This window comes from Oncorhynchus gorbuscha, linkage group LG01 (assembly GCF_021184085.1).
Source record: "Oncorhynchus gorbuscha isolate QuinsamMale2020 ecotype Even-year linkage group LG01, OgorEven_v1.0, whole genome shotgun sequence".
Taxonomy (NCBI): domain Eukaryota; kingdom Metazoa; phylum Chordata; class Actinopteri; order Salmoniformes; family Salmonidae; genus Oncorhynchus; species Oncorhynchus gorbuscha.
In genome coordinates this window covers 30,961,186-30,982,858 of record NC_060173.1, presented here as the reverse complement: position 1 = coordinate 30,982,858, position 21,673 = coordinate 30,961,186, and the positions used below count along the sequence as shown (strand labels likewise).

Genomic DNA, 21,673 nt, shown 5'->3' with positions numbered 1-21,673 from the left:
CCACAGCTAAGGCCTAGATCAGATCGGGTGTTAACTAGTGACAACTGCCACTTGCATAGCTGGTGCTTTGGTGGTGTCTGAGGTGTACCTGCATTAGAGCTTCAAATCAGAGCAGCTGCTCATGTGGTCGTTGTCACGAAGCCACACCCAACCCACTAGTGTTAGAAGTTCATAACAAGAAATTGTAGTCTATATAGAAATAATGACATTCAAATTGAAAATCATAAAAGGTGTCAAATCCACAAGCTACTCCCAGCATTATACCTAAAGCGGACTTGCTATTTACTGTATGACTGAGTCATATTATGAGAAATCCCATGCAGCCTTGTATACAAGTTCGAACACTGGAATGTGAGATGTAATCTACACCTCGATAAGGCTGATAGAAACCCTGATTATTTACTTTAACCTCCTAGTCGATTGATGCACCAGTGTCATCCCCATCAACATTTGTCAGGTTACACTATAGATATCAGTTGGATGTGTCTCAATCCACCACATCCGCCAATGTCGTACTTCTGCATCTGCAGTGAAAGGTGGCACAGCTAGAGTGGTGTTTGTCAGACCATGAGACATCATCCCGAAAATCGGTCTTCTCGCAAAAACGTCTGTAGCACCTGAGCGGTTTGGCCAACAAACTATGGAAAGATGAGACTCTCACGAACACGATGGTGGTCTCCGTTTTGCTCTATGACTTTTTCCCACCAGTGTCATGGGATTCGTCTAAAGGTAACTGGTACCAGTTTTCTTAAAGTAATGGAAGTATGGAGGTAATTTTATGCATACCCAAAACAAGGGGTTAAATATATGTTAAAAAAATAAAGTTATATACACTACCATTCAAAAGTTTGGGGTCACTTGGAAATGTACTTGTTTTTTAAAGAAAAGCTTTTTTTTGGTCCATTAAAATAACATCAAATTCATCAGAATACAGTGCAGACACTGTTAATTTTGTAAGTGACTATTGTAGCTGGAAACGGCAGATTTGTTAATGGAATATCTACACAGGAGTACAGAGGCCCATTATCAGCAACCATCACTCCTGCGTTCCAATGGCACATTTTGTTAGCTAATCAAAGTTGATCATTTTAAAAGGCTAATTGATCATTAGAAAACCCTTATACAATTATGTTAGCACAGCTGAAAACTGTTGTCCTGATTAAAGAAGTAAAAAAATTGGCCTTTAGACTAGTTGAGTATCTGTAGCATCAGCATTTGTGGATTCGATTACAGGCTCAAAATGGCCAGAAACAAAGAACATCCTTCTGAAACTCGTCAGTCTCTACTTGTTCTGAGAAATTAAGGCTATTCCATGTGAGAAATGACCAAGAAACGGTTATTTTGATGGACAAAAAAATAGCTTTTCTTTCAAAAACACGGACATTTCTAAATGACCCCAAACTTTTGAATGGTAATGTATATACAGTACCAGTCAAAGGTTTGGACACACCTACTCATTCAAGGGTTTTTCTTTATTTTGACTATTTTCTACATTGTAGAATAATAGTGAAGATATCAAAACGATGAAATAACACATATTGGAACATGTAGTAACCAAAAAGTGTTAAAAAAAAATCTAAATATATTTTATATTTGAGATTCTTCAAAGTAGCCACCCTTTACCTTGATAACAGCTTTGCACACTCTTGGCATTCTCTCAATCAGCTTCATGAGGTAGTCACCTAGAATGCATTTCAATTAACAGGGGTGCCTTGTTAAAAGTTCATTTGTGGAATTTATTTCCTTCTTCATGAGTTTGAGCCAACCAGTTGTGTTGTGACAAGTCCATATTATGACAAGAACAGCTCAAATAAGCAAAGAGAAATGACAGTCCATCATTAATTTAAGACATGAAGGTGAGTCAAAGGTCAGTTCCGGAACATTTCCAGAACTTTGAATGTTTCTTCAAGTGCAGTCACAAAAACAATCAAGTGCTATGATGGAACTAGCTCTCATGAGGACCGCCACAGGAAAGGAAGACCCAGAGTTACCTCTGCTGTAGAGGATAAGTTCATTAGCGTTACCAGCTTCACAGATTTCAAGTAAAAGACACATCTCACCATCAACTTTCAGAGGATACTGTGTCAATCAGGCCTTCATGGTTGAATTGCTGCAATAAACCACTACTAAAGGACATTAATAAGAAGAAGAGACTTGCTTGTGCCAAGAAACATAATCAATGGACATTAGACCGGTGGAAATCTGTCCTTTGGTCTGATGAGTACAAATTTTGCGATTGTTGGTTCCAACCGCCGTCTTTGGGAGACGCAGAGTAGCTGAACGAATGATCTCTGCATATTATGTGGTTCCCACCGTGAATCATGGAGGAGGAGGTGTGATGGTGTGGGGGTGCTTTGTTGGTGACACTGTCTGTGATTTATTTAGAATTCAACACACACTTAACCAGCATGGCTACCACAGCATTCTGCAGCGATACGCCATCCCACCTGGTTTGCGCTTATTGAGACTATCATTTGTTTTTCAACCTCCAGGCTGTGTAAGGGCTATTGGCATCCGCAATGGCATCCGGCATCCGGCATCCGCAATCACCTGACCTCAACCCAATTGAGATGGTTTGGGATGAGTTGGACCGCAGAGTGAAGGAAATGCAGCCAACAAGTTCATCATATGTGGGAACTCCTTCAAGATGGTTGGAAAAGCATTCCAGGTGACCACCTCATGAAGATGGTTGCGAGAATGCCAAGAGTGTCCAAAGCTGTATTCAAACCTGTGACCTCTGCATGCCATCTTGAACATGCAGGCATTCCATGATTACATACAAAGACATTTACAGTGCCTTCAGAAAGTACTTACACCCTTTGACATTTTCATTTTGTTGTGTTATAGGCTACAGCCTGAATGTAAAATGTATTATTTAAGATTCTTTTGTCACTGGCCTACACACTATATCCCATAATGTCAAAGAAATTAATAAAAAATGAAAAGCTGAAATGTCATTATTCAATAAGTATTCAACCTATTTGTTATGGCAACAACCGGGTTTAACATGATTTTGAATGACTACCTAAGCTCTGTACCCCACACAATTATCTGTAAGGTTCCTCAGTCGAGCAGTGAAAAAAACCCAGACATTGAATATTCCTTTTAGCATGGTGACATTATGAATTACACATTAGATGGTGTATCAATACACCCACTCACTACAAACATACAGGTGTCCTTCCTAACTCAGCAGCCGGTTGAGGAAGGAAACATCTTAGGGATTTCACCATGAGGCAATTGGTGACTTTAAAACAGTTACAGAGTTTAATGGTTGTGATAAGAGAAAACTGAGGATGGATCTAAATAACTAACTATTGTGTAGTTACACTACAATACTAACCTAATAGAAAGAGTGAAAATAAGGAATCCTATAAAGAATACAAATATTCCAAAACATGCATCCTGTTTGCAGCAAGTCAATAAAGCAATACTCCAAAAGAAATTGGCAAAGCAAGTAGCTTTTTGTCCTGAATACAAAGTATTATGTTTGGGGCAAATCCAATACAACACATTACTGAGTACCACTCTGCATGTTTTCAAGCATAGTGTAATCATTAAGGACTGGGGTGTTTTTCAGGATACAAAATTAATGGAATGGAGCTAATCACAGGCAAAATCATAGAGGAATACCTGGTTCAGTCTGCTTTCCACTAGACACTGGGAGATGAATTCACCTTTCAGCAAGATAATAACCTAAAACACAAGGCGTTGCTTACCAAGAAAACAGTGAATACTCCTGAGTGGCTGAGTTACAGTTTTGACTTAAATTAACATGAATATCTGTGGCAAGACGTGAAAATGGTTGTCTAGTAATGATCAACAGCCAATTTGACAGCTTGAAGAATTTTGAAAAGACTCATGGGCATATGTTGCACAATCCAGGTGTGGAAAGTTTTCAATTGGTGTCAAAGGTCCTTCTGTAGCTCAGGTGGTAGAGCATGGTGCTTGTAACGCCAGGGTAGTGGGTTCGATCCCCGGGACCACCCATACGTAGAATGTATGCACACATGACTGTAAGTCGCTTTGGATAAAAGCGTCTGCTAAATGGCATATATTATTATTATATTAAAGGTGTTTCTACAAAGTATTGACTCAGGTTTGTAAATACCTATGTAAATCAGATATTTCTGTATTTAATTTAGAAATACATTTGCAAACATGTTTTACCTTTGTCATTATGTGGTATTGTGTGTAGATGGTTAAAAAAAGTTTCATATTTAATCCATTTTGAATTCAGGCTGTAACACAACAACATGCAGAATAAGTCAAGGTGTATGAAATACTTTATGAAGTAACAGTATTCTCAAAATGGAGCGATGGATGTGTTACTCGGTTGAATAAGTACTGTTATATTAGTTTGCAACATAGCCTTAACTTTAGGCTATTAACCGTATTACAAACATAATAATGAATTGTGTTTGGTTGACATCACAACCAAATATCAACATTTAAAGAATAGGACTAAACCAAATCAACCTTTATTTAAAGTGCATTTAAACATTGATTTGATTTTGTTTTATACATTTTAGATTTTTGGTTGAGATGGAGATATGAATCAAACATAACAATTATTCATTTGTAGACAAACTGAAATTAAAGGAAGAAGCTGCCACTATTTCAACGTAATTTCCTGTCATAGAGAGGAAATGCACTTTTAGGTTTCACCCCCGAAGAATGGTGAAGGCTGATTATACATATTTGTGAATTGTGTGTGGGAATTTCCACATGGAGTTGATAAACATCCACAAATAGGGCACTTATAGCTGTCAGTGTAGCTAGATAGCATGCTAACCTTATCTAGCTAGCTAATGTTATCTAGTGTTACTGTATTTTGTTTTTTTACTATACCGTATACAAAAGATTAACCAGTTGGCTCAATGGCTGGTTCTGGAGCTGGATTTGTCATATGCATTGATTTAAAACTTTGCCACAGATAGAAACCACTGGCCTATCTTTGACTTTGCCATCTATTTTTAACTCCAAGGTTTTGGCATCTTTCATAAATTGTGTCCGCAAGTACGTCACGCAAAAAGTTAGAAAGAATGAGATTAAGCTCCGGTAATATGGATAACTATTGAAAGATACAGTAGCTGATGTGTGTTTTTCTACATTGTAATGGACATGGTGCACCATTGGTGGGTAGGCTGCTGGCAGGCTGCACTACAGCAAAGCCATGTCAGCCTGTATGCATGGTTCTCACAGGGGAAGTGAAATGATAGAATCCAATTTTTTATTTATTTTTATTTCACCTTTATTTAACCAGGTAGGCTAGTTGATAACAAGTTCTCATTTGCAACTTTGACCTGGCCAAGATAAAGCAAAGCAGTTCGACACATACAACAACACACTGACTAAACAAACATACAATCACTAATACAGTAGAAGATTTGCATGTGCAAATGAGGTAGGATAAAGGAGGTAAGGCAATACATAGGTCATGTTGGCAAAGTAATTACAATATAGCAATTAAACACTGGAATAGTAGGATGTGCAGAAGATGAATGTGCAAGTTGAGATACTGGGGTGCAAAGGAGCAAGATAAATAAATAAATAAATACAGTATGGGGATGAGGTAGATTGGATGGGCTATTTACAGATGGGCTGTGTACAGGTGCAGTGATCTGTGAGCTGCTCTGACAGCTGGTGCTTAACCAGTGAGGGAGGTACGAGTCTCCAGCTTTAGTGATTTTTGCAGTTCGTTCCCGTCATTGGCAGCAGAGAACTGGAAGGAGAGGCGGTCAAAGGATAAATTGGCTTTGGGGGTGACCAGTGAGATATACCTGCTGGAGCGCATGCTACGGGTGGGTGCTGCTATGGTGACCAGTGAGCTGAGATAAGGCGGGGCTTTACCTAGCAAAGACTTAAAGATGACTTGGAGCCAGTGGGTTTGGCGATGAGTATTATGCGAGGGCCAGCCAATGAGAGCGTACAGGTCGCAGTGGTGGGTAGTATATGGTGCTTTGGTGACAAAACGGATGGCACTGTGATAGACTGCATCCAATTTGTTGAGTAGAGTGTTGGAGGCTATTTTGTAAATGACATCACCGAAGTCGAGGATCGGTAGGATGGTCAGGTTTATGAGGGTATGTTTGGCAGCATGAGTGAAGGTTGCGAAATAGGAAACCGATTCTAGATTTAATTTTGGATTGAGGATGTTTAATGTTTAATGTGAGTCTGGTAGGAGAGTTTACAGTCTAACCAGACACCTAGGTATTTGTAGTTGTCCACACATTCTAAGTCAGAACCGTCCAGAGTAGTGATGCTAGACGGGCGGGCAGGTTTGGGCAGCGATCGGTTGAAGAGCATGCATTTAGTTTTACTTGGATTTAAGAGCAGTTGGAGGCCACGGAAGGAGAGTTGTATGGCATTGAAACTCATCTGGAGGTTCGTTAACAGTGTCCAAAGAAGGGCCAGAAGTATACAGAATGGTGTCATCTGCGTAGAGGTGGATCAAAGAATCACCAGCAGCGAGAGCGACATCATTGATGTATACACAGAAGAGAGTTGGCCCGAGAATTGAACCCTGTGGTACCCCCATAGAGAGGTCCGGACAACAGGCCCTCCGATTTGACACACTGAACTCTATCGGAGAAGTAGTTGGTGAACTAAGTGAGGCAATCATTTGAGAAACCAAGGCTGTTGAGTCTGCCAAAAATAATATAATAATAATATATGCCATTTAGCAGACGCTTTTATCCAAAGCAACTTACAGTCACGTGTGCATACATTCTACGTATGGGTGGTCCCGGGAATCAAACCCACTACCCTGGCGTTACAAGCGCCATGCTCTAACAACTGAGCTACAGAAGGACCACTAAAGAATCACACAAAAGAATGTTGTGATTGACAGAGTCGAAAGAGAGTCGAAAGCCTTATCCAGGTCGATGAATACGGCTGCATAGTAATGTCTCTTATCGATGGCGGTTATTATATCGTTTAGGACATTGAGTGTGTGCAACAACACATCATCAGTAGGGTAAAACTATGGAAATCAGATTGCATAGCGGAGAAGGTACACTAATTAGCATAGCGCAACGGCCAAATAATCTTACTAGAAAATATTCATATTCATGAAATCACAAGTGAAATATAATGAAACACATCTTAGCCTTTTTTAATCACCCTGTCATCTCAGATTTTGAAATTATGCTTGACAGCCAAAGCAAGACAAGCATTTGTGTAAGTTTATCGATAGCCTAGCATAGCATTATGTCCAGCTAGCAGCAGGAAGCTTGGTCACGAAAATCAGAAAAGCAATCAAATGAACCATTTACCTGATGATTTATCTGATGATCTTCGGATGTTTTCACTGACGAGACTCCCAGTTAGACAGCAAATGTTCCTTTTGTTCCATAAAGATAATTCTTAGACCCAAAATACCTCCATTTGTTTGTCACATTATTGAGAAATCCACCGGAAATAGCGGTCACGACAACGTTGAAAAAAAATCAAAATTATATCCATAATATCGACAGAAACATGGCAAATGTTTTTTATAATCAGTCCTCAAGGTGTTTTTCAAGTATCTATTTGATAATATATCAACTGGGACAATTGGCTTTTCAGTAGGACCGAGAGGAAAAATGGCTACCTCTGTCTTTTACGCAAGAACCACTTATGCAATGTGGTCCTTTACGCTCATTCTTCAACATAAAGGCGTGAAACTATGTCTAAAGGCTGTAGACACCTTAGGGAATACGTAGAAAAAGGAATCTGGTTGATATCCCTTTCAATGGCCAATAGGGATGCATAGGAACACAACGGTTTCAAAATATGAGTCACTTCCTGATTGGATTTGTCTTAGGCTTTCGCCTGCAATATCAGTTCTGTTATACTCACAGACAATGTTCTTACAGTTTTGAACCTTTAGAGTGTTTTCTATCCTAAGCTGTCAATTACATGCATATTCTAGCATCTGGTCCTGAGAAATAGGCCGTTTACTTTGGGAACGTTATTTTCCCAAAAATAAAAATTGTGCCCCCTAGCTTCAAGCATGTCCCAATTTAGGTCACCTAGTAGCACAAGCTCAGAAGATAGATGGGGTCAATCAATTCACATATGATGTCCAGGGCACTTGTTTCTGGAAAGAGACTTGTTTCTGGAAAGGGGAATTTTGAGAAGTAGAATCTCAAATTGTTTTGGTGCAGACCGGGATAGTAAGACAGAACATTGCAGGCTATCTCTGCAGAAGATTGCAACACCGCCCCTTTGGCAGTTCTATCTTGTCGGAAAATGTTATAGTTAGAGATGGAAATTTCAGGGTTTTTGGTGGTTTCCTAAGCCAGGATTAAGACATGGCTAAGACATCCGGGTTGGCAGAATATGCTAAACCAGTGAATACAGCAAACTTAGGGAGTAGGCTTCTAATGTTAACATGCATAAAACCAAGGCTTTTACGGTTACAGAAGTCAACAAATGAGAGCATCTGGGGAGAAGGAGTAGAGCTGGGCACTGCAGGTCCTGGATTAACCTCTACATCACCAGAGGAACAGAGGAGAAGTAGGATAAGGGTACGGCTAAAGGCTATAAGAAACGGCCGTCAAGACACTTGTGGTTTCTAGCTAACATTACATCAAGCAAAGTATTGAAGCATGTTGTGAAGCAAAAATCAAGTGGTCAAAACCATCTTGGGTCACTGGGAGGAGCGGGTTTGCAAAACATCTTCCCAATATTGAGTTTTGCCCTCAGAACAGCCTCAATTCGTCGGGGCATGGACTCTTCAAGGCGTCGAAAGCGTTCCACAGGGATGCTGGCCCAAGTTGGCTGGATGTCAAAGGCACTTAAATATTTTGCCTTGCCCATTCACACTCTGAATGGCACAGATACACAATCCATGCCTCAATTGTCTCGAGGCTTAACAATCCTTCTTTAACCTGTATCCTCCTCTTTATCTACACGGATTGAAGTCAATTTAATAAGTGACATCAGTAAGGGGTTAAAGATTTTGCCTGGATTCACCTGGTCAGTCTTTGTCATGGAAAGAGCAGGTGTTCTTAATGTTTTGTACACTCATTGTATATTTTCTTTATACAGACGAGTAAAAGATAAGTGAAAACTGACAAATTATCCAATGGATTATGATAATTGTCTGGTAAAAAAAGCTTGGGTAGTCTGCCTGAGAATTGAGGGTAGTTTGCACCCTCTATTTGTATTTGCTCCATGGCTCAGATGGTTAAATGGAGACAAGGCTGTTTGGCTTATCTCAGTCACGAAGAGGAATACATTTTCATCTGTTTCTAATCAATAAACAATGCCATTCAGGTGGTTGGTAACATTCAAATGAAACCCAAACCTGAAAACGAAACGTAGGCTGAAAAAAAATGAAAATTGGGTATGATGATGACATTTTTAAACACATTTTTTATTTAACGAGGCATAATTCTGTGGTTTAAATTTAACCCTCAAAACAACAGTTTAAGTTGATTACTTTTTGCAAATCCAACGTATTTTCCACATAGACCCCATGTCTCAATATGTTGACAAATTACATTGAAATAACGTTGATTCAACCAGTTTGTGCCCAATGGGCAGCCTCCTGTGTTGATCTTGTGTGTGTTCGACTGTGGCCTTGACAGAGGTCTTACTGACCGACACGCAGCATGTCAATAAATGTCAATTTTGCAAGTATACACAGTGTGAGAGGTCATTCACCCATGCAGTCTGCTTCGCGTTCACTTAATCTACCCCCATGTGAAAGTACATGACTTCAGGTGTGGAAAAATCTATTTTTCCATTCAATAAATACATCTCAAATTATTGCAACCAGAAGTTTCTCTTTAAGAATGAATGAAAGGTTATTGCGTTTCTTTAATCTAATCATAATATGGACTTGTATATGTTCATATATAATATATCATAATTACACTATATATTATTTTTGCAAAACGCTATATACTGTATCCACCTTACAAATAAGAGAACTCTTAAACAGAAAAATATGTCGAAAGACGATCAAATGTGACACATAAGTAACATTTTAATAAAAAAATACATTTGTGGCATCTATATATCAAGTAAATGTAGCAAACACACATATAAAGGTACCCAAAAGCATTTATTTCTGATGAAAAAGCTTTTTTTTAACAACAAAATTCTTGAAACTTTGATAATATATAATATAACATAACATTTTTGGTATTAAGAAGTTGCTTTGAATAGTCTGCTATTAAAGGACCATCAGCCACAGCATTTGATTGGCTAAAACCTTGACTCCTGAGAGCTAATAGGGAATGTTCAAATGAGGAGGGGGCGGGTTTCCAATAAGTAAACAACGCTCAATCCGTTATAAAACTGGCCACATCTCCTTCATACTCTTCACAGCATCCAGTGAACATTGCTGATCAATTCTTATTGTGAAGCCATGGCGATGAAGTGGAGTGTAGTTTGTCTCGTGGCAGTGGCCATGCTTGGCTGTCTGTGTGTTGCTCAGAGTTGGCCACCTTTCAGTAAACCAGTGCAGCAACCCTTCAAACCCATTCGTCAGCCACCCCAGCAGCCTCAGCAGCCTCAGCAACCACCGTATCAGAAACCCAGGCCCCCACCAAAAGACCAAACCCAGGCCAAGCAGAAGTTTGACACACCATTGGATTGGACCTATCCTCTGGACCCAAAGCCAGAGCCCAAGATTATTGGAGGCTCAGAGGCGAGAACCCCTGTGGCTGCCAATTCAGTGAGGGCTGAGTGCAGGGAGAACATGGTCCACGTGGAAGCGAAGCATGACCTGCTGGGGATCGGCCAGTTGATCCAGCTAGAAGACCTCACTTTGGGAGACTGCCCTATGTCTGGATTCGACAATGTCAACCAGGTGCTCATCTTTGAGTCTCCGCTGCAGTCATGTGGCAGCCAGCTAAGGGTACGTATTATAATGATGATAATGATAGTAATGAACTGTATTTATATTATTTGAAAAGTAAAAGTAAAAATGATAACTCCAAATGAGTGCTAAGTGGCAAAACAAATACAAGCCCCGGTATTTATATTATATGTAGGGCATTATTGTACATGGCAATTAGTTGTCAATTTACCTGAACAAATGGTTGGATAAAAAAAATCTCACATTCCTCACAATCTCACGTCCTTTCCACAGTAAATTGGTCTATTTTAATTACATTTGTGAATGTATTAACATTGTTGTGATTGTTTCTCAGATGACTACCAACTCCCTCATCTACATCTTCACTCTATATTACAAACCCAAACCTCTGGCAAACACCCCCCTCATCAGGACAAATGAAGCGATGATCAATATTGAGTGCCACTATCCAAGGTGGGAGGAGCAGACCTAGGTCCAAATAGTACAGACTGATTTAGCTTGCCTGCCACAACGGAACTAATGAAACAGTTCCAGAAGTACCAATCCTGTCCACCCAGCATGTAGTATAAGATAAATCAAGCAGACTTGAAGTATTTCAGGAAATAAGCCAGGGTAGCCCCAACCCACTAGCAGTATTGGGTAAACTCAATTCAATCAAACCTGCATTCTAATATATATATATATATATATATATTAGAATGCAGGTTTGATTGAATTGAGTCTCTAGTTGCATGTGAATACAGTACCCCCGGGGACTACACTGCTTCACTACCATTAAAGTGATCATACTTTCACCACACCCATGGACATTTATTTGGCTTCTTAGTTTAAAACACAATTAATATTAAAAACAGGTATGGTGATTCCTATACAGACGTACAACACATGCATAAAAAACATTTGTAAAACAATGTCTCTCTCCTCCAGGAAACACAATGTGAGCAGCCTGGCCCTGATCCCAACCTGGACCCCTTTCTCCGCTGCTAAGTATGCAGAGGAACTCCTGTACTTCTCCATGAGGCTCATGACTGGTGAGTAAAGATGCAGTGTAGAGAGAGTCCACACTAAAAAGCCAATTTCCCGGACCCAGATTTTGACTTTTCATGGACTAAAATAACTTTCAGTGGAGATTCTCCACCGAGTTCTATTGAAACTCTTAATTGAGTGTACTTTTTAGACCAGGAGTACGCAAATGTAATGTTACAACTTCTCTTGGCAGCTGACTGGCAGTATGAGAGGGCCGGTAACATGTACGTGTTGGGTGATATGGTAAACATCGAGGCCTCTGTCATGCAGTACTTCCACGTTCCCCTGCGTATCTTTGTGGACAGCTGTGTGGCCACCCTGGAACCCAACATAAACGCCAATCCCAGATACGCCTTCATTGAGAATCATGGGTAAGTAAGGGAGAGGGTTCAGTCAACACTAGGGGTGATTTCGTGGACATAGATTAAGCCTAATCTTGGATTTAAATGATATTTTAAACTGGACTGATGAACATGTTATTTCTCAAACATGGTTTAGAATAGTCCCAAACTAATCTGGAATTAACAGTCTGATTTCTAGAAATAAAATTTGAGCTAGTCCAGGTCTAAGTGAGGGTATAAGCTAAACCAAGAAGGAGGCAGGTTTAACTTCAGAAAAATGCACTGTGTCAATGGCAATATAAACTCAGCAAAAAGAGAAACATCCCCTTTTCAGGACCCTGTCTTTCAAAGATAATTCATAAAAATCCAAATTACTTCACAGATATTCATTGTAAAGGGTTTAAACACTGCTTGCTCAATGAACCATAAACAATTAATGAACATGCACCTGTGGAACGGTCGTTAAGACATTAACAGCTTACAGACGGTAGGCAATTAAGGTTACAGTGATGAAAACTTAGGGCACTAAAGAGGCCTCAGAAAAATTCCAAAAGAAAGATGCCCAGGGTCCCTGCTCATCTGCGTGAATGTGCCTTAGACATGCTGCAAGGAGGCATGAGGACTGCAGATTTGGCCAGGGCAATAAATTGCAATGTCCGTAGTGTCAGAAGCATAAGACAGCGCTACAGGTAGACAGGACGGATCGTCCTCGCATTGACAGACCACGTGTAACAACACCTGCACAGGATCGGTACATCCAAACATCACACCTGCGGGACAGGTACAGGATGGCAACAACAACTGCCCGAGTTACACCAGGAACACACAATCCCTCCATCGGTGCTCAGACTGTCTGCAATAGGCTGAGAGAGGCTGGACTGAGGGCTTGTAGGCCTGTTGTATGGCAGGTCCTCAGGTCCTAAGACATCACTGGCAACAACGCGCCTATGGGCACAAACCCACCGTCACTGGCCCAGACAGGACTGGCAAAAAGTGCTTTTCACTGACGAGTCGCGGTTTTGTCTCAGCAGGGGTGATGGTTGGATTCGCGTTTATCGTCGAAGGAATGAGCGTTACACTGAGACCTGTACTCTGGAGCGGGATCGATTTAGAGATGGAGGGTCCACCATGGTCTGGGGCGGTGTGTCACAGCATCAACGGACTGAGCTTGTTGTCATTGCAGGCAATCTCAATGCTGTGCGTTACAGGGAAGACATCCTCCTCCCTCATGTGGGTACCCTTCCTGCAGGCTCATCCTGACATGACCCTCCAGCATGACAATGCCACCAGCCACACTGCTCGTTCTGTGCATGATTTCCTGCAAGACAGGAATGTCAGTGTTTCGCAATGGCCAGCGAAAAGCCTGGATCCCAATCTCATTGAGCACGTCTGTGACCTGTTGGATCGGATGGTGAGGCCTAGGGCCATTCGTGCTGAAATGTCCAGGAACTTGCAGGTGCCTTGGTCCAAGTGGGGTAACATTTCACAGCAAGAACTGGCAAATCTGGTGCAGTCCATGAGGAGGAGATGCACTGCAGTACTTAATGCAACTGGTGGCAGAATTAGGTAACTAATTTCACTTGCATGAAATGGTTGTCCAAACTTGGCTTTCTGTTGCAAAATAATATTGTTATGGGGTATTATTTTATTAACTGCAATCATTTTCAATGTTTGCTTTTATCTTCTGCATTGTTTTATTTTGATTGTTTGCTCCAGTCTGTGCTCATACATACAATGCTTGAATATTTGTGGTCCATACGATGCTTCTGAAGCAACCTCAGATCATAACCACCTTCACATAGTGCATCTAATTATGCTGCGTTTACACATGCAGCACAGGTCTGATCTTTATCCACTAATTGGTCTTTTGACCAATCAGATCAGCTCATTTGCCAATAATTGGGTGTTAGATCAGAATTGGGCTGACTCTGTTAACACAGCCTCTGTCAAGAGTCATGTTCCCCTGCTCAGACGTTGCTGACGCATACTAGATGTTACAATGTCTGGATAGGTATTTTACATATCAGCTAACCACATCATATGTTATAGCAATCTGTTATTGGTTGATGCATTCAACGTCTGAGCAGGGACACACGATCAAGGACTCCACGATCTAGATCTAGAAAACAGTCATCTGAAGTTTTTTTATTCTGGATTAATGTAAGAATCCTATTTGTGATGTAATTTAAGATCTGTCCAGGAAACCGGCCCTAACTGTGCAAGTGTGATGAGCAACCTTGACTGAGGCAACATCTAATGCCTATGCTTGAGTTGTGCGGGCAACCAGGGCAGTTTAATGAGTGCACTGACTGTCATGTTGTTAAATGTGAGCCCAGCTAAAGCTTACCCTGCCACGGCCTGCCCCTCCCCCTTCCCTTGCAACATCTGTGCCCCCATAGGTGTCTGATCGATGCCAAAATGACAGGTTCCCACTCCCAGTTCATGCCTCGTTCTGCAGACTACAAGCTGTATTTCCAGTTGGAGGCTTTCAGGTTCCAGAGTCAGAAGGGGAGTGACCCAATTATTCCGCAGAAAACAAAGATACCTTCTCAGCTTGCTGCAGATTTTCCCGCTACGCTCGACATGGTGAGTTAATTCATTCAGTTCAATACTACTTTATTTATCCCTCACAGGGCAAGTATGCAGACAAGCAGAAATAATACTAACAAATAACACGGAAACATATCATGAGACATCATTTTTGAAAATTGTGTATTTATCCTATGCTTTAATTGTTACAATGGCCCTGTTCTTGGTAAATCCCAACAGATCTTCCTTACCTGTCACCTGAAGGCAACCACAATCGCGTTCCCCATTGATTATGAGTACAAGGCCTGCTCTTTCATTAATACGTAAGTGTGTACGTTCTACACCTGGGTCAAATACATGTTACATTAATGAAATAAATGTTCATACTTGATGACACAGCATATGTTATGCAATACATGAAAGGTATATTTATGTTACGTCAATACTGCAATGCTGGTTTGATCGAATGTAGCCCTAAAGCTGCAGTTTGTTAACAGGTGGAGGGAGGCTGGTGGGAATGATGGAGTGTGTGGCTGCTGTGACTCCACCTGTAGCAACAGGAAGGGACGCGATACCACTCAGCATCAAAAACCAGCAAGTACGTATGAGGCAACAAAGGTCTGCTTTTTAAGATAACAACAATGTGGAAACCTCAATCATAATCATATGTAGGTCCTTCTGTAGCTCAGTTGGTAGAGCATGGCGCTTGTAACGCCAGGGTAGTGGGTTCGATCCCCGGGACCACCCATACGTAGAATGTATGCACACATGACTGTAAGTCGCTTTGGATAAAAGCGTCTGCTAAATGGCATATATTATATTTTATTATTATTATATTTATTATTACTTGCAGAGAATGTTTGAATATATGAAAGGTCAATATCTGCTTACTGTTTGCTGCTCCTAAAATCAATTTTTGAAAGTGTTTTATTCACCACTAAAAGAATGATTAATAAAGGTAACTTTTGAGAGCAGATAAACAGTGAGTGGATATTGATGTTCTTAACCTAGCTGTCTTTGTATTGTCCAGCTGCTGAAGGCTACTTTTGGATATGTGTAATTACCCTCCTGTTCTTGTATCTGCTCTCTTTTCAGATATATGGGAGGGAGATGTTCAGCTTGGTCCCATCTTTATCTCGGAAAAGGTTGACCAATAAATTCAGACCCTGCCATTGGCATGCCCATTGAAATAAACAAAGTTGATGGTTCATCATCGTCTGTGTCTTCATTCCTGCTGTTGATGTTATGCACCAATGAATTAAAAACTAAAGCCATGCACTAGTTTAGGTGCTGAACAGATAAAAAAGACCTAGGCCTATTAATCAAATCCACAACTCTGTTTCCAAAAGTCACTTATTATTATGCTCATAACATATACCATATTAGACCATAATAATGCTGATGTTACATTTGTCTGCTTGATTAAGTTTCCTTGTAGCCTATTATCCAATGTTACAAACATATGCTCTCAGATTAGTATAAAGGGATGACCTTAGATAATTTTTATGAGCCTAATGTGTAAATGTATGTTGGAAGGAAAGAAGTGTATAAAGGAAAACAGGGTGTTATTTTAAACTTTTTTTGAACAAGACCAGACAAATAATCTGAGGTGTTAGGGCACCCACACGTGGTGGATCTCCTTGAAGTGCTGGGTCATTTTGGTCCTTTCCCTAATCGGTAAATGCTTAGTTTGACCACATGGGGCGGAATACTATAATTATATTTCAGCACCCAAGCAACTGAACAACTCCTCATGGCATTTATAGTGTCGATGAGACAAACAGCCCAATCCCCATTGTCAATGGCGGTATTATTGAGCTAACATATAGGTCTATTCCCTGCAATCACAGCTTTGCCAAACTACAGTTTTCAGCAACAATTCATGGCAAAGCTTTCACAAACAAGTATTGTATGGCAGTTAAGACAATCCACATTTTTTGTGTTATTAAATAGCAATCCTGCCTGTCCTTTTATGGTGCTCTATGGAACCCTTAGCAGGAGGTTAAATATCTTATCACATGCATAGGCTACCACCCACCCTCTCCAGTACCTCCAATCACCTGACAGGACCATTTAATATGCTTTGTTGCTATAATCTGTGTTTGACCTTGAATGGAAAAGCATGTTTTCTGCTGTCTGTACCAATACCCCCTCCTCCCTGCCTGCCCCTCCCTCTCTGCACCGCTGGCCCACCTCCGCTTCGTGTCACAGGCATCATCACAGCGGCAGACATTTGGCAAGGCAGGCAGCGGACTGCGGGTGTGTGGCTGGTCTGGCGGCATCGGGAAAAGATAGGGCTTTTTTGTGTGATTACCGCAGTGTTGTTCTTTTTCTCTGCCGCTTCCGGGCTGTAGAGTGGATAGCAGCTCAAGGCAAATGTGATGGTGATGCTGAGTACGCGTATCTGATTTGACTAGATCGAGGCCAGGGGGATCTGTAACAGCGTGGCGGTAGGATAGAGGGAGGGAGAGCGAAAGAAACGGGTCTGTCCGTGACTGTGTCCGTCTGTCGCGCGCTCCGTGGTTGTGAATGGACTGCTCCCTCTGTTATTCTCTGCAGTCACATTGAGCCGTTTTTGGAGGAAGATGGCGGACAGGGCTGAGATGTTTTCCCTCTCCACCTTCCACTCCCTCACTCCTCCAGGCTGCAGGTAAGACAACAAACCCGCCCACGGAGCAATGAAGAGCGGGTATCTCTGTGACAGAGTCGATATTCACACCTATAAACACAGGGTCGCTACAGTATGTGTACCAGTTATCAGTTCTGTTGATATTATAGCATTGTGTTATCACCCAGAAACGGAAAGCATGATTATCGGAAGCTGATGATGCTGCTCTACGTCTAAATAGGTCTAGGACTGCGCGCATTGCGTATAGCTGATGCTGTGTTGGTTTCGGCTTTGTCTTTGTCTCTCGCATGGTGAGTTTGTATTAAAAATACCCTTCAGCTACACACAACATAACTGCGTTTCAGAGCAAAAGAGAGAGGAGGAATGGTCACAAAGGACAAGCCATTGATTTGTGGCGGTCACGTCATTTGCCTTGCTGGTAGGCCGCATTCTCTCTCTGAATCAATTACCTCAGAGGTAGGGGGGGTGAGACCCACGCCCTGTTGAGATAAGCATAGCTCGAAATGGGTGCTGAGCTGTTGCTGACACGTTTTGTTTAATATCAGTAGCCACAAAATGCATATCCCCCTATTGTTCATTGGATTGGATAGGTTGACACTTCACGTCTGTGCTCATGGTTTGGTGTAGATATAAGCTTAACTGTGTGCGGTACACTATGTGGATTGTCTGGCTGTCAGGCATCGCTAGATTTGACTCATTCTTAGAGATGATAGCTGGAGGCAGAAGCCGTCACTACTATCATGACCTGCAGTATCCTGTGCACGTGATAATAAAACGTGAAACATTGAAACTGCTAGGCTGTTGCCAATGCCATAAGTTAAAAAAACAGCTTATTGATCAAGTAAATAACATTTCTTCTCTCTAATTGAACATAATATAACAAAATACAGTAATGGCTGTGGATGATAATGGGAAGATAAATGTTACAGATTATGATAATATTCCTTGTTTTTGGATGATCAGATTTAGTTATGGATATGACTCTAATATTAGTTATTATTTTAATGAATTCAATTTGCAGAATCATATGGTACTGTATTCCCAAACTGGGGTACGTGCAGTGCTGTGGGGGGTAACACCAAATAAAAATGTGATTCACGTAAAAAAAAGTGTTTTTAAAAATAAAGAATCTTCACATTTTCAAGCAGTCCATTTATATTTTCCAAAGGGTCTATACATTTGGGTAAGGTTTTCTCACCTAAGTAGCCTCGCTTCACTACAAAAGAAATAAAAAATAAAACCATCTAGTGTTCAGCAAAATAATAACACAATGTCAAATACAGGTAGCCTGGTCAAATAATTATAATCCAACCACATTAACCGTTACTTTCTCGCAGGAATTCCACTAACAGTTCGTATATAGCCAAACTTAGCTGTTGCTCATTCCGTTTGCCAATTTGAAAAATAAGCCACAGGAGTTTTTTGAGCGAGAATTAAGGTGACTTTCGAGTAGTAAGACATGTATAAAAGCAACAGATACCATTATTATGAAGGGGCTAGAAGAGTCTTATATGGTGAGCTACCGAGTGGCTAGGACAGGCAAGCCCCATACTATTGTGGAGGACTTCATTCTTCCTGCTGCTGCGGATATGGCTGGGACAATGCTGGGGGAAAAGGCCAACAAAAACTATACAGACGATGCCTTCATCAAACAACACTGTTACACGACGCATCAGTGACATGGCAGGAGATGTTTTGAAACAGTTACTGCTTCGCATACAGGCCAGTGAATTCTATGCGTTACAGCTTGATAAGTCAACAGATGTGTCGGGCCTGGCACAGCTCCTGGTATATGTCCGTTACGTTTATGGGGGGTCAATTAAGGATGACATCCTCTTCTGCAAACCACTGGAAACCAGGGCAACAGGAGAGGATATTTTTTAAGTACTGGACAGCTGTGTGACATAAAATGGACCTTGGGAGTGTCAAGATGTGTTGGTATCTGTACTGATGGCACAAAAGCCATGACAGGGAGACATAGTGGAGTGGTAACATGCGTGCAAGCAGTTGTTCCCGACGCCACTTGGGTACACTGCAGCATCCATCAAGAAAATGCCTTACAGCTTGAAAGGCGTTTTGGACACTACAGTGAAAATGGTAACTTTGTTAAAGCAAGGCCCCTGAACTCTATTTTCTGCATTATGCAATGATATGGGTAGCGACCATGTAATGCTTTTACAACATACAGAAGTGTGCTGGTGATCAAGGGGCAAAGTATTGACACATTTTTTTAAATTGAGAGACAAGCTTAAAGTTTTCTTTACTGACAATAATGTTCACTTGTCTGACCGCTTGCATGATGATGAGTTTCTCACGTTGTTTTTTTCTCGCCTGAATGATCTGAATCTAGGATTACAGGGACTCTCTGCAACTATATTCAATGTGTTGGGCAAAATTGAGACTATAATAAAGAAGTTGGAGCTCTTCTCTGTCTGCATTAACAAGGACAACATACAGGTTAGGTGTATTGTATGATTTTTTTTGTGTGCAAATGAACTCAAGCTTACAGACAATGTCAAATGCTATGTAGCGAAGCACCTGAGTGAGCTGGGTGCGCAATTACGCAGTTACTTTCCTGAAACGGAAGACACAAACAACTGGATTCGTTATCCCTTTCATGCCCCGCCTCCAGTCAAATTACCGATATCTGAACAAGAGAGCCTCATCGAAATTGCAACAAGCAGTTCTGTGAAAATGTAATTTAATCAGAAGCCACTGCCAGATTTTGGAATAGGTGTCACGCCCTGACGATAGAGAGCCCTCGGGGTTCTCTATGGTGTTTTATGTCATGGTGTGACTAGGGGGTGTTCTAGTCTTTAATTTCTATGTTGGTGTATGGTTCCCAATTGGAGACAGCTGATAATTGTTGCCTCTAATTGGGGATCATACTTAGTGTGGTCCTTTTCCCACCTGTTTTGTGGGATTATTATTTTGTCTAGTGCCAATGTGCGCTACGAACTGCACGTTCGGTTATTCTTTGTATTCTTTGAAGTTTCACCTTAATAAATATGTGGAACTCTACGCACGCTGTGCCTTGGTCCACTCATTATAACGAATGTGACAATAGGGCTGCGCTCAGAGTATCCTGCCTTGGCAAATCATGCTGTTAAGACACTGATGCCCTTTGCAACCACGTACCTATGTGAGAGTGAATTTTTGGCCCTCACTAGAATGAAAACTAAATACAGGCACAGACTGTGTAGAAAATGATTTAAAACTCTCTCCAATACAACCCAACAGTGCAGAGTTATGTGCATCCTTTCAAGCACACCCTTCTCATTAACCTGTGGTGAGTTATTCACAATTTATGGTTTTATACTGTTAGATTCTAATTCTCAGAGTAAAAAACTCTACGGACACTATGAAAGCTAAATCAAGTTGAATTCTTCATAGAGGATCAATACAGCTGCATGAAAACAAGACATTTTCACACAAGCATTGATATTTAACCCTTCCTCATAGTCTGAGTCTCCTCCTACACATCTGTACAAACATCGTTCTTTACTGCTAGGCAGGAAACTTAGTGATGCAGGCCATAAACTTTTATTTCTGCCTTAACGTGACCTGACCTGATCTCGACCCCCGATCTCAACCCCCCCCTCCATCACTAATCCATGGCTCTCTCCCCTTATCAATGCCTGCCTCGTGATCACTTCACTGCACTCAACACACGACTGTCATGGTGCCTGGTACCAGACTGTCTCTTCTCCTCCCAGAGGATCCCTCCCATTGGATCCCTGATGGCTAACAATAACGTATCCTGACATCATGTAAACGTTATACATTACCCTCTCTCTGTGACATAAATATGGATATTTCATATTCTCAGAACCCAGCAGTAAGATTGCTAAGTAAAGAGCAAAATTATTGATTATTATTATTATTTGTGCCCTGGTCCTATAAGAGCTCTTTGTCACTTCCCACGAGCTGGGTTGTGACAAACTCGCACTCATTCTTATGTTTAATAAATGTATTGTATAGTGTGTGTGTGGCAGGCTTACAATGGTTGCAAAAACCAACATTTGAGAGTGAGCTGACCCTGGTGCTAGGGGGGTACGCAGCTCGAGGTTGAATGTTTGAAGGGACTATAAACAGTTTGGGAACCACTGCTCTATAACATCCAGAAAGCCATACTGTAGCACATGTATTATTGTAGATCATGTGTTCCAACCTGAACTGAACTGGGATTTTTCATTCTTACATAAGAAATGAGTGAGAGTGAGGTGAGAGGGAGAGGTTCTATGTTCCCTCAGCCCTATGTTCCCTCAGCCCTATGTTCCCTCAGCCTTGTGTTCCCTCAGCCTTGTGTTCCCTCAGCCTTGTGTTCCCTCA

The 21,673-nt window shown here is 41.2% G+C and overlaps 2 protein-coding genes across 2 annotated transcripts in view; both read left to right on the top strand.

Moving 5' to 3' along the window:
- The first annotated feature begins 10,301 nt into the window (after nucleotides 1-10,301).
- Nucleotides 10,302-15,920, top strand: LOC124004813 (zona pellucida sperm-binding protein 3-like). Its single transcript, XM_046313664.1, has 8 exons — nucleotides 10,302-10,855; nucleotides 11,151-11,269; nucleotides 11,744-11,847; nucleotides 12,036-12,213; nucleotides 14,583-14,769; nucleotides 14,953-15,035; nucleotides 15,210-15,310; nucleotides 15,808-15,920. The coding sequence occupies exons 1-8, from the start codon at nucleotides 10,364-10,366 to the stop codon at nucleotides 15,867-15,869; spliced, it is 1,326 nt and encodes a 441-aa protein (XP_046169620.1). The 5' UTR covers nucleotides 10,302-10,363; the 3' UTR covers nucleotides 15,870-15,920.
- Nucleotides 15,921-16,911: 991 nt separating this feature from the next.
- Nucleotides 16,912-21,673, top strand: part of mapk8ip2 (mitogen-activated protein kinase 8 interacting protein 2) — a 119,405-nt gene continuing 114,643 nt past the window's right edge. Inside the window, exon 1 of the mRNA XM_046360245.1 lies at nucleotides 16,912-17,362. Coding sequence (XP_046216201.1) covers nucleotides 17,298-17,362 — 65 coding nt within the window. The 5' untranslated portion in view covers nucleotides 16,912-17,297. The remainder of the gene's footprint in view (nucleotides 17,363-21,673) is intronic.